General features: G+C 46.0%; 1 protein-coding gene across 1 annotated transcript; it reads right to left on the bottom strand.

Moving 5' to 3' along the window:
• Positions 1-2,053: 2,053 nt before the first annotated feature.
• On the bottom strand, positions 2,054-12,192 carry ZMYND19 (zinc finger MYND-type containing 19). Its single transcript, XM_050907997.1, has 6 exons — positions 12,129-12,192; positions 11,794-11,853; positions 10,197-10,303; positions 4,945-5,085; positions 3,747-3,927; positions 2,054-2,701 (listed from the first exon to the last, which is right to left on the bottom strand). The coding sequence occupies exons 1-6, from the start codon at positions 12,177-12,179 to the stop codon at positions 2,558-2,560; spliced, it is 684 nt and encodes a 227-aa protein (XP_050763954.1). The 5' UTR covers positions 12,180-12,192; the 3' UTR covers positions 2,054-2,557.
• Positions 12,193-12,759: the final 567 nt, after the last annotated feature.

Raw genomic sequence — 12,759 nt, 5'->3', positions numbered from 1 at the left:
TATATGAAGCGGAGCTGCCATGTTCAAGTGTAACTGGTTCCTTTCTGACACACCTTACAAAAAGGGAAGATCTCTGTAAGTTACAAAGATCTTCTGCCAGAATCATTGATCACACAACTTCCCACACCGATCAGGAAAACTGTTCTGCAGGCAGTGGCATGCTTACTGCAGTCCCCAGGACCTTTCTAAGAGTCAAAATCCCTGTAGCCACTTCCCTCTTCTGGCAGGACAGTCTGGAGTCGAAGGTTACACAGCGAAGCCAGAACCTGTGTTATTTCACCATGCCTTTCCAGGATGTCCGGGCAACTTGTTACTTTTCATTCGGTTGATGGTCTAACAGACCTCTAACCTAGTGGGCATCTTCCCTTCCCACCTGCTTCACCCCTTCCTCCCATCCCCTTCCCTCCCACATTCACTGGGATCGGGATTGCCCCAAGCACCCACCATCCTCCTTTTGCAGACTCTTTAGCTCGAGTCTCACCCTTCCTTCATTCCCTTCATCTGCTGCTCAAGAGGAAGCTACCTGTTGCCCCATCAGGACTCCATCTGCAGTCTATCTTTGTCCTCATTTCTCACTGCAGCAACATTACAAACATTAGGACTAACATCTGCCCTGCTCAGTGTTGCAGAAGTGTTTAAACGCTCTACGACTGCGCTTCAGTTTGCTAAACATGATTACTGGTAATACAATGGAAAAGTGGCATGACAAATAGCAGCCTTTTAAAAAGGCAAGAAAAAAAAAGAGTCAATACTTCTGCCCTTTTCAATGGATTACCTTGAATAATAAAAAAAAATATTCCTTATGTCCCATTTTATATTCATCCAAAACTGTACAGTTCACTTAAAGCAAATAATTGAATGTTTCTTTAAAAAAAAAAATTCACCTATTACAGGAAAATTTGATTAGGTCCTGCTTGACTTCTTCATACTTAAGGGCATTTTAGGCTGCCTAAACAGAAAAGTTACAGTATAACCATGACTTAAGAGTTGCAACTTGACAATGTGCCTACCAAGTGAACTTCCACCAGGAAGCTTCAGAAGTTGTTATATCCTAAGATGCTTACAGCCAAAGTACAAAAACCCACCCAAATACTAATAATTAAGAACTTCCTGTGCAGATATTAGAAACATAATATAATACTGGAAGTCCACAGCAGTCCAATTTTCTAACAAATTGAATACAAGCAAGACCAACATTGCAACATGAAGTGGCAAAGTGAATCCTGATTGAAAAATTAAAATTCTTAACGGCTTTTACAAAAAAATTTTAAATACCTATTTCACTAAGCATTCCGAGAAAGGCTCTGCATTAAGCATTCAGCAGCTCACGCTCTTCTACTGTGAAGCAAGACTAACACCTGGCACTAAATTATCCATTTAGCTCTTCAGAAAACTCAGCTGATATTCCTTGTACTTCTAAGGCAAAAATGAAAAAGAAAAAACTTTCAGATTATGCATGACAAAATGTCTGAAAAGAAAAACAGGCATGTACTCTGCAAGTCAAATCCTCCTCCCATATTATTTTTACTCATTACTACATAAAAAAACCAAAAAGTGATTCTTGGATTGATGGCATCTCTTTAAAAAAATGAATAAATAACTCAAATTACCAAATATTAGATCATTTAAACATATCTGCACATCACTATAGTATTTGCTATGTTTACGGGGAAGCCACGAGGGCAACCACATCCACACACAGCTGACTACCTGAGCTTCCCTACAACTACTTTATATACAAAGGTTTCTTAACAAGAAAGCTAATTCAGCTTTCTAAAAATACTGGTTGCTTAAAGCACGATCTCCAGCAGCCCTTCTCTGAAGGCAGCGACACGCTATAGCTTGCCTGTATGCACAGATCCCAGATGGTCCCCTACACTCCGCTCCAGTTTCTGGTGCACGGGTTCCTACTGAGTAGGTATTTCCAACGTCCAAGTGTGACTGTGCTCTGAAAGCAGCTGGAAGGGAACGGGAGAAAGCTAGAGAGCAGACAATGATTCATTCCAACCTTTACTTTGTTTGCCCCCCCCCCCCCCCCCCTTTTTTTTTTAAATATAACTTCCATGCAGAGTTCTCCAGAGTACCTGCCGATGTCGGAGCCTGCCTTCTGGCCTTGGCACTGCCACAGATACTTCTAGCCACATGGGAGGAAAAGCTTTTGCTACGTGACTTTTTTTTTTTTTTTTTTTAAACTTTTAGGCCAACAATGCGTTCTCATCTGAACATTACAGTTAATGAGTCCTATCAAGAATTTCTAACAAAAACTGTACATGAGTTTACAAACGTATTAACATATAAATAATGAGAAGCTTCCTGCCTGGAGCCTCCACAGTAGTCTTTTTGCTTGAGAATATAATACTGGAAGGGTAGACCCAATCCCTTTCCACAGCACCAGTCAGAGCTGGCTTAGTCCAGTCAGCCGTTCTGCTCAAGCATCACAGGGTTTTTCTTCTTCAGTGCCTCTGGCTTCAATAAGCAGTCTGTCATTACTGTGCAAAAGCAAGAGTCCAATGCCTTTGAGAAGGAATCCTGCTGCTAAGAGGCCTGCGCCACCCGGTCATCGTTCTGGTCCGAGCTCTTGCTGGAAGGTCCGTTTCTTCTCCCGACAGTGTTTCTTGTGAGCAGGCCAGTCTTTTTGCTGGCATTGTGACCCACAGTACCTCGCTACCTGGCATCGGCCACAAATGTTGAATTCACGTAACTAGGAAGAACACAAGAGAGCGTTAGTGAGCCTGCTCAGTGCCAAGGAGCACCCCTCCAGCATTTCCCAAGTAGGTTTATGACCCGTCACAAATATGAACATCCCACCCTGAGTGTCAGAGTATCAAAAGGTTTTGAAGTGATTGCATTTGTTTGATTTTGCAGTTGCTCTTGCAGAATGAGCTTAATAGACAAAATATTTGAGCGCTTCACGTTTGTTCTCACAATGCTACTGTTTTGTCAACTTAAGTTCTGTTTTCAACTACAAAGTTCTTAAATTCAGAAATGATTAGGAGGGCTGCACAAGCTCAGCCATTGCCAAACTTACAGTTATCCAGCAAGCTTTCCTATGCAGACCCAAATAAAAGGTAAAGCTCACTCTTTTTCAAATAGAGGGCATTTAAGACCATTTTTGCAAATGTTCCCTTCCCCAAAGAAAAAAGTGGAAGACAATGATTTTAGCTTACTCAGCATTTGTTATCACAAGAAAAGCCTTTCTTATTCATAGATAAGGACATCTGTCTGACAAAGAGGCACGGCCCTTGGACATCTCATTCTCTGACTATATGTGTTGCTTCGCTTCATCTACCTACAGCGAAGAACTAGAACTAGCTTTCCTCCCAATTCTCCCCTGAATAAAGGCCGCTGAAATTCACCCTCTTCTCATGAAAGGCTAAGCATGGGTTTTTTTGATTCCACTACTGCCCAAAACCTCTTACAATGCTTTCTCCTGTCTCATACAGCTGCTTGCTCATTCCAGCTCTGGGTCTCTAGAGGAACACTTCCACCTGTCTTTTTGTACACTCTGCAGAAATCACACTCCTCCCAGTAAACCACTAGGTCATTTACTGTTCCAGTTCAAAACTACATTCTCTCGAACAGCAGATTATCATAGGGTCTGAAGATTCATGCCAAAGAAAACCTGAGTTAAAAAGAATTATCGCTTTTAGCAACTGAATGGCACATGTAAAGGTTTACATTTTAAAGAACAAATCCCACGGTAGCCTGAGTCATTACATGCTTACTTTCAACGCTTTTGAACAGACCTGTTTTTCAATCATTGTGCATGGGGGGTAGTGACATTCATAATATGTGCATGAGTTCTCTTCCTCCTCCACAACATCCCCATTAGCGTTGTAATATCGTGTTACATTCAGTACAGGAAACTGCTCTTCTATAGGATCCGTAGGAAGCTGTTGGATTGCCAGCCAATACAGACTTTGTTCCCTGTAAAAAACAAGTACAAATTTGGTCCATAAATTCATAATAAGCACACAGGGAAACTGATTCCAAATTAATTAATAAAGTAAGTAGGGTTAACATTGTATTTAGCCTGTTAAGCCTCAGATGACACATACTCCTCATATATTGGATATTTTTAGGGTTATTTTAGCCTAAATGCAAAAAAAGTTCAAAAGTATCTATCAAGAAACAGTTACATCAAGCAAAACTATTTCTGCGTAAATGGCTGGAAGTCTGTTTCTTGTTCTTGACTCCCAGAATCACTGGGAGCATCATTGTAGCATCATTGCCATTCACTACATCTCAAAATCAGTTTAATAAGCTCTGAACATCCCTATCTTATGGGTGCTGCAAGCGTTCCAAGAGAAGTGTCTAGCGTGATGTTAACTCTCTGGGTCTCCCACCAAAAATGAACATGCCTTCGTTGCATCCTAGATTAACCAAATCCATCCTGGCATTGGAGTTTGACGTGCTTTGAGTAACATTAGTGCAACATGGCATGTAGGAAGTTCCCACAATCTACTAGTGAAAGGCGATGGAAGCTGATCCCAGGAACTAATTTTGGTTTCAACCCAAATACACAATTACAAGCGTAAGCATTTTAGAGCTGCTGGCTTCTACAGGTTCTGCTAGAATTTCGGTGCCTGAGGACGAGAGCCACAAGCCAGTAAAATCTGCAGACTTAATTCAGCGTGCCCAGATGCCATCATTCAAGTGGAAGGGAATGCAGGCTTCCTGTTTCACTGCGGTGACAACATCTGGCACAGCAGGACCTCTACATAATAATACCACAGGGCTAGATGGTCCCTTCACAGCTAGCAGGAACAGTGAGCATTAACTCTGTTCCCCAGGTGAGGAAGCTAAGATGTATAGTGATGTGTAAGTAGCCCAAGGTCAAATAAAAAAGGCTCTGCCAAGATGAAAATCACTAAAGGAAGGAGACAACGATTTAAGATATTGTCCATTTTTTTGATGGCAACCTCCTGCCAAATATCGACCTACCTTTGTTTACTAGAGATTTCTTCAGCTTTGGGTTTCCACCCCCAGGGAACTAGGCGCAGATTGTCTAGGCGGTTGTCCACTGTCACTGAATTCAGATGTACCACCTGAAATCCAGGAGCAATCCCTCCCCGGTGTCTCTCCCTGGAGTAGACAAAAACAACTTGAAGGTCAGTGATGAACAAGACTCCATAGCTGAAAAGCAAAGAATCACACTAATTCCAGAAGATACGCTGCATTCTAGCCTGCTGCCTGGTGTCGCTGAAACAGCCGCAGTAAAACTTGGGTTGCCAACAGACCACAGTGGCTATTTCAGATATATCAACTCCCAGAAGAAAGAGACTTGTTCCAGGAGGTTATTTCCATTATAAATGAGTTGAATCAAAAGACAATCATGGTATACTATAATTGTAAGCACATTGCAAAGAAAGTTCCAGAGACTACTACTCCAGTAACTGCAAGAGCATCTATGTAATTATTGTGTTCCATAGAGCAGACTTGAAAGGTGCCAATACTGTTTTATTATTTTAATAGGAAAGTCTATCAGACACATTTATGCAAGTTTGGCACTGGTGTAAAGTCACAGAGTTTGTTATTTATGAAGAAACGTCTCTTAACAAGCAACAGGACAGAGGCTTCACCAAGTATGCAAATGCTTTTTACACTCTAATTGTGCGTAACACATAGAAAGTCTGCAATGACTCCACAATTGACCGAGAGACTCCTGAAACTTGCTCAAAACCAAAGCAGGACTAGTAGCAAGGAGGATGGCTGCACATTAAGTCCTACTGTGATTCTTCCCTATTGCCTTCTAACAGTTTTCATTTCCCATTCCACCTTCTTTTGATCTCTCCTTTCTCTACTTCATGAAGTATCAAGTTCACTATCAAGCACCCTTATGCCTGGACAAGTTTCCGTATCACTTCCTGCAGGAATCCCCATCCCACCTGAAACATAAGGCTTGGACAGAAATTGTGTCTCGGTATGTTTGCTATGCCATGATTCATTTCACAGCACAGAGAGAATGTACTGGCAGCAATCAAGGACAAGGTAAAACTGACAGCGCTGTCTGAGGGTTACCCAGCATTTCCTTCTAGGAGACCATTCCAACAGCTACTTACAACTTTACCCAAGTCTACTTTGGATGCTGCTTCCTGCTCAGCGCTTACTGAACATTTCAGTTCAAATGGCTCATCCAATTTTGAAGAGATACACTTTGCCCAAGTTAAAAAATTCCCACTTGTTTTCCCTTTACAAAGCTCTAGCACTATCCAGCAGAACAGGGAAATTCATTTCAATGTGACTGACAATGAAAAACGTAGTCTTTTGTTTTGTCAAAATCCATCCAGATATGGTTAAATTATATACCTTGGAAGAAAGAAAAACGCTTGCAATTCACGTATGTCCCAAAACTTCCCAGAATTTAATGAGTAAAATACCCTCGGAGAGGCTACACGCAGCACCTACACGCAGCCCATGTTCTACTTTGTAGGCAAAGCAATTCTTCCTGTAACAGCAGCCCTGCATGAGAACAGAGCACAGCGCCTCATGCTAGGGAGTTTTTTGGGCCTCCACAGAACAGGGAGAAGCTCTCCCCTTTTGAAGGTAAAAGGAATAAAATCCTTCTTTTGGGGGGGCGGGGGGAAGTAGAAAACCCCACACAAAAGCAAACAAACTACGGAAAGGAGTCTGCTGAAAGGCCCTAAAGGAGGAAAAGCTACTTTTGAGTTGTTGAAGGCTACCGGAGGGTCTGACAAAGGAAATCAGGAACCCTGAGGGCTACAAGTGGGTACCAGGAGGTACACGGACCCAAACGGATGAAGGTGAACATGAGACAGAGACAGGGAAGGAGTTAAGGTTCTTAGACTGAGACTAGGACAAAGTGCCAACAAGAGAGATGGGATAGATATGAACGAGGAATCTGGGAGGAGGAGACAGAAGTTCAGAGCAAGAGCAAACTGTGCAGGGGGGGAAGGGAGGAGAGGAGTCTAAGACCAAGTTAAGAAATAATTTTGAAATGGATTAGATAATGAGAGTTTAAGAAAGGTTGGAGTTGGGGAAAGAGAGAGAATTACAAGATTGTTCATGACACCATGCAGTCACAGCAGAGTAGCACATGCCTACCACTGCTCCTACAAAGTCTAGATCTGCACCCACAACCCCCCATAAACAAATATTATAAAATTCACTAGCACAGTGAGCCCATCTTCCTCACTTTGTAAAAACCCACATTTGTCTACATTGCTGTCAGTTTTTCTGTTACCTCAAGTGACAAAGATCTTAAAGTCAGCGTGGAAACTGGGCCTTGCTGATGACCTGTGAAAGCGTTAACACAACACCACGCGATTGAGATGCCAGAATTAGTACTGGCAAATTCAGGATGGTCCCGTTTCTCCATACACAATCAAACAACCTTTGAATGCACAAGCACGCGCTACTCCTCTCCCTAGACCTACGCTTCAAAAGTGTGCAGCGTGGACCATCTCCAGAAGTTAATCAGAAACGTGCAGTGAAGGACAGGCTCATGGAAGAACCTGCCTTCTCCCTTGCAGAAGAGAACAGAGAAGAAACAGCCTCGCTAATGCAGCCAACTCTCCTGCAGAGCTGTAGCTTCTACCTCCCTCCCCTGCCACACCTGAGTTCCTACAAGATGCCAGGCAAAACACTTAAACCAAAACTTTTCAGAGAATTAACTGGATACTGTTCTTTTTGTATTTCAGCAGCTAACTTGAGAAGTGAGGCCTGTAATAAAAGCACCAAGCACAGACAACAGCAATTCAAGTCAACGGGAGCCATAACTGAGTAGGTTATAGCCAGTATGATGGTAAGTGCTCTAAAAAAAAAAAAAAAAAAAAAAAGAAATCAGGTCTTAGATGTCTTTTTGAACATGCAGTCAGTGATACTTATGACTAATCTCCTGATGTTGCTATTCCCCAGGGAATGTCACTACACCCAGCCAAAATACAGCAAGCTGGGATTTCTATACAGGGAACAGCGCGAGAAGACGACAGACTTATTCTGCAGGTCCCTAGCCAGAGACATTCAAATCCTGCTTTGGAGGAGCTAACAGTCCTTCATGAAAACAGCAAGCACAAGAGAGGCTGCATGAAGTTCTTCCTGGAAGAATATCTGCAGCAAACGCGGGTATTTTTCATATCTTGGTTCCCATTTAGTACTGCAGTTCACTCTCTGCAGAGGTCAGCAGGAGGGCTTTGGGGGAAGAGCGAGAGAAGGTCCCTGTCATTGACGCAGCCTTGGTAGCTACCAGCTTCCTATTTTGAGGGCCGTACTATGTGAAGAATGAGATCTGCTTAACGAAATTTAAAAAAAAAAAAAAAATTTAAAAAATTTAAAAATCTGCTTTACTTGTAATAGCATCCAACACATGCCTACTCGCTTCATCTTAAGCCAGAAGCACACAATCAGGTTTCTTCAGAGTGCGCTGATTTTTTGGGGGTATGTTTGGGGGAGAACAGTTAAATTACACTCCTGTACCTGCAGTAATTCAAGTTCTTTGCTTTTAATTTACCCAAGAAGTAAGGCTGGTACTGGAAAGAGTAATGACTGCTACTGCCCATCTCCCTTGTCTTTCAAAGGCTCCAAAAGCTTCAGCATTACTCTGTCTTGCAAAAGGGAAGGACTTGCCACTAAAACACATTTCTGTTTTGTTTTCAAAGCAGTCCCCAGTGCAGGTAAGGAGGGGCAGTAGCTACATAGCACCCGTAGCCAAAAGACTTTCTAAAAACACTAGGAGACTCAGTCACAAAGGTATACTAACCTGCATTGTGTTAGCTTGTAATTAAAAATCACAGCAAAATGTACACCCTCAAAGGGATCAAACTGAATTTACAGGAACAGCTGAAATATTTCATATTTTCTAGTTGAAGAATTTGACTTTGCAGCTTCAGAACTGCAGCTCTGCTTGCCTGACAGTTTACGCCCTGCCTTTGTGACTTTCAAAAATCCCTATTACACACACAATCTCAGATCTTTTAACACCAGTGCATGCTAGAATGACACAATTTGACTTACCTAACTGAATACGTTAGAATTATTTCCTAATTTAAGTAAAACCAGAAGAGGCAATGACTGGGCTGTGTAATAAGCAAACAGCCGGACTGTCATCATCTACACAGCCTTCAACAGTCAGCCGGAATAATTTTAAGGTGCTGTTTAGTGCTACTTACAGATGACAATTATTACTGCATGAGGTTCACAGTTAGCAGTAGCTGACAGGGATTTACCCCACATACTATAGCCAACCTCATAACAATTTTCAAAGTTATATATGCAACAAGATTAAACATTAACAGATGCAAGTTAAAATCCATATTTAACGAGCAGATTGTAAATAATAATAGTCTCTGATAGCCTTCCTGTCTCCCTCCTCTTGTACAGAGACTAGTTTGGAGAACAAAAAGTAAGCTGGAACAATAAAGAAAGCACAGCTATATCTTGGGCACTGTGACTTCTAAGTATAGCTTATGGAACTGAATAGAAAACATGCTTAATTTCTCAAAAAAGGCTTTTAAAAGAAACAACAGTTCTCTTTAGCATATCCCATCTCTTCTACAAACCCATGAACATATCTAGAAAGAGCAATGTATTAGCTCACTGGATGAACTAATCTCTCACAAGCAAGTAAGGTGGCCTCTGAAACTTAATAGGCAGCTACAAAGAATATCAAGCAACGATTCTTAGAATATGGAAAATAAGATGTAGCAGCTGATATGAAGCATCATCAGCGTCACTTCAGGCAGCTTTCCAGAAGGCCAAACAAAAAACCCCAAAGTTTTAAGTTATCAGAAGTTCTCTCTCTCTCCAGTGCTCTGCCAATTCTCACTGGTGCCAATAAGATGTACCCGATTATCACGGGACAAAAAAAAAACCCAAACAAAACTCAAAAGGTTAGGCGTCACCTATTAAATGGAGCCAGTCCCCTGCTCCCCCGCCCCCAACCGAAGTTTTAGTAGCATTTCTCAGATTTAAACAGTGTCTACTTGAATAACACTCAAGTGTTTTCCCCGGGAATAATGTTTTTACAGAAACTCAGCTGTTTCAAGGCTCAGGGCAAAACCAAACCATCATAAGATCTATGGGCACCCCCTGTGCTGAGTTTCCAACTGCGTGTAGCTGCAAGCCTCCTGAGAAGACTCAAAATACTACAGGCAGAGAAATAAACAACATACAAGTTGGTGGCAGCAAACTCCACCTTAGCGAACCCTTAAAGTTTTAGCTCTCCTTACGATACCTACCAAAGCAGCTCATGCAGGAGACGGCCGGATCCCCTTCCACGATTTTTGTCAAACGCGTAAGCAAATATTTTAGCACCATTTCCATCAGCATCTACCTCCATCCGAGCCTAGAGAAAAGGGAAAGGCTGTGAGAACATCCAACACTGAGTAGCAGAGCACATGCTCCACTGGGATATAGGAAGGACCCAATATTTAACACTTGTCTCCTAGAGGTCACTTGACCTTTAATGGAATTGAGCTGTTTCAAACCTCCAAGGGGAACCAACCAGCTCCGCTATTGTCGTTTATGAAGATGGGAAAGGGAAGAACGGAGGCTGTGCACAGCAGGAGTCCCGCTCGGACAAAGAACAGCGACGATCCAGTTGTGAGCCTGTAGGGCCAGGATCCATTCTCCACTCTGGCGCAGATTTTCTGTACAGCCACCAGCAAGCCACCAAGGCTTTGTTTTCAGTGGTGCTTTACACCAATCTAATTAGGGGTTGCTAGTGAAAGGAGTGGTCCTGCCCTCTTTTCTCCACCCCATAACTTTGTACTGGTACTAACACTCACGAACTGTACTAAGGACTAGACAAATTCAGGATACTTGCAGTGTATTACCACTCTCAGTGATAGTACACGCTTACACTGAGCTACCACAGAGGAGGAATGGGCAAACACAGTGTTTTCTCGCAGCAGCATTGCCACAGCACTTAAAACTCCTACGAGCAGCTCTGAAGTACCTGCTGCGCTACAGACACTAAGCGAAAGATGGTGCCTCCTCCAAAAAAGCCTTAGTTTTAGAAGATTTTGTAATCAAGAATTCTTTCCCTTTCAAAGCCTTGGTAGAATCCACTTACCCTCTTTCAGTGAATGTTAAGAGAAAACATTTTTTCTGGTCCCATAGTAAGTTACAATAAAAGAAGTTTTTCTCATCCAAGACAGAGTGCAGAGTGAAAATTTTTAAAGTTTGCCAAACTAAATAAGGGAAGACAAATTATCGATTCTCAAAAAGTATACAAATAGAAAGCTGAAAAAAAAAAACCCTATACAATAAATTGTTTTAAACTAATGCTCACTTAAAACGAAAAACCAGAACTTTTTCTGCTGGAAAGCATTCACACTGGTATTTCGACAATTTCAAACTTCCCCCCCCCCCAAAGCAGGAAAGTTAGGGGGCAGAGCGCTTCCACAAGCCGTTTTATTTCAGCATGTCACACAGAAAGAAGAAAAAACCCAAAAACCTTCAGCAACAGATCGCAGGTACCTCCACCCCCCGGAGCACTGCAGACCGCTCCCACAGCGCAGCCCGCACGGGCACCGCTGGCCCCAGGGGCGACGGCGAAGCGGCCGGGGCGCCCGCAGAAGGCGGCGGGAGGAAGGGGGGGGGGGAAGCCGACGGCCGGTTGGTGCGGTACACCGAAAGGGGATTTGGTACCGCGAGTAAAAAAAAAAAAAAAAACGCAAAATAAAGCAACCAACGCGGAGCAGCGGCAGAGCGCGGGCAGCGCACGCGGACGGGGCCGGCCCTCGGGGGCGGCGAGAAGCGACACCGGGGGCACGGGGGGAACCGGGGGGGGCACCGGCGGGGGAAAAGGGGGCAGGGGGCGCGGCCCCTCACCTCGAAGGAGTAGCTCTCCACCAGCGGGATGTCCTGCTCGTCGATCAGCGTGTACTTGGTCTGAAACACAGCGCGGCCGCCCGCCGTCAGCGCGGCCGCTCGGCCCAGCCCGGCCCGGCCCTCCCCTCCCGGCGGCACCGGCCGGACTGCCCGCGCCTCCCACTCCCCGCGCCGGCCACGGCGGCAGCGCGGCCTGTCCGCACCGCTCCCGGCCGGACCCCGAACCCCGGCCACGCCGCTCCCCGCTCCGCTCCGCCCGGCGCGGCCGAGCCCGGCCCGCAGCGCCCGGCCGCGCCCCCCCCGGCGCCCTCAGGCCGCGGCCGCGGCGCGCTCACCTTGCCGGCCACCCGGCCGAGCCGCACGATCCCCAGCTTGAAGTCGGTCATGGCGGGGCCGGGCCGGGCCGGGGTCGCCGCCGCCCGTGCTCGCCCCTCAGAGCCCGCCAGCGGGAGCCGCCGCCGCTGCCACGCGCCGCCGCCTCGCGCACACCCGGGGGGGGGCGGGGCGCCGCACCACCTCCCACCCGTCGCCACCCGGCCAATGGCGCCCCGCGCCGCCGGCGCGTGGCTCCCACTACGCCGCCGGGTCGTCCAATCGGCGGGCGGCGCGGCGCGCGGTCACGTGGGGAAGGGGGGGGGGCAGGGAGCCGCGCGCGGGCGCGGGCTCGGGAGCGGGCTCCGGGCGGGAGAGGGAGGCGCGGGCGGTGACGTCACGTTCGCGGGAAGCTTTGTGCCGCCAACACTGGAGAGCGCGAGCAGTGGGGGCAGGGCTTAAAGGGGCCGCTCGTGCCCGGTGCCCGCCGCCCCCCCCCTCCCTCACGGCCTCTGCGGGGCCGCGCCGACCGGGGAGGCCCCGCCCGGGCCCCCGGCACCGCCGCGCTGCCCGGGAGGCCGGTCCTTTCTCCCGAGCGGCCGCGCAGGCCGGGGTCCCCCCCCAGGGCCGGGGCTCCCCCCCAGGGCCGGGGCC

The sequence above is a fragment of the Gymnogyps californianus genome, chromosome 18 (assembly GCF_018139145.2).
Source record: "Gymnogyps californianus isolate 813 chromosome 18, ASM1813914v2, whole genome shotgun sequence".
NCBI classification, from domain to species: Eukaryota; Metazoa; Chordata; class Aves; order Accipitriformes; family Cathartidae; genus Gymnogyps; species Gymnogyps californianus.
The sequence above is the reverse complement of the archived record's forward strand: the minus strand, read 5'-3'. Positions and strand labels throughout refer to the sequence as shown.

What these genes read in the sequence shown, in the direction of transcription:
- ZMYND19 (XM_050907997.1), bottom strand. Translation starts at nt 12,179, where the DNA reads ATGACCGACTTCAAGCTGGGGATCGTGCGGCTCGGCCGGGTGGCCGGC. An exon ending in TCGGCCGGGTGGCCGGCAAG is followed by an intron (nt 11,854 to 12,128) that starts GTGAGCGCGCCG and finishes GCTGTGTTTCAG; the next exon opens with ACCAAGTACACGCTGATCGA. An exon ending in CTCCTGCATGAGCTGCTTTG is followed by an intron (nt 5,086 to 10,196) that starts GTAGGTATCGTA and finishes TGTCTACTCCAG; the next exon opens with GGAGAGACACCGGGGAGGGA.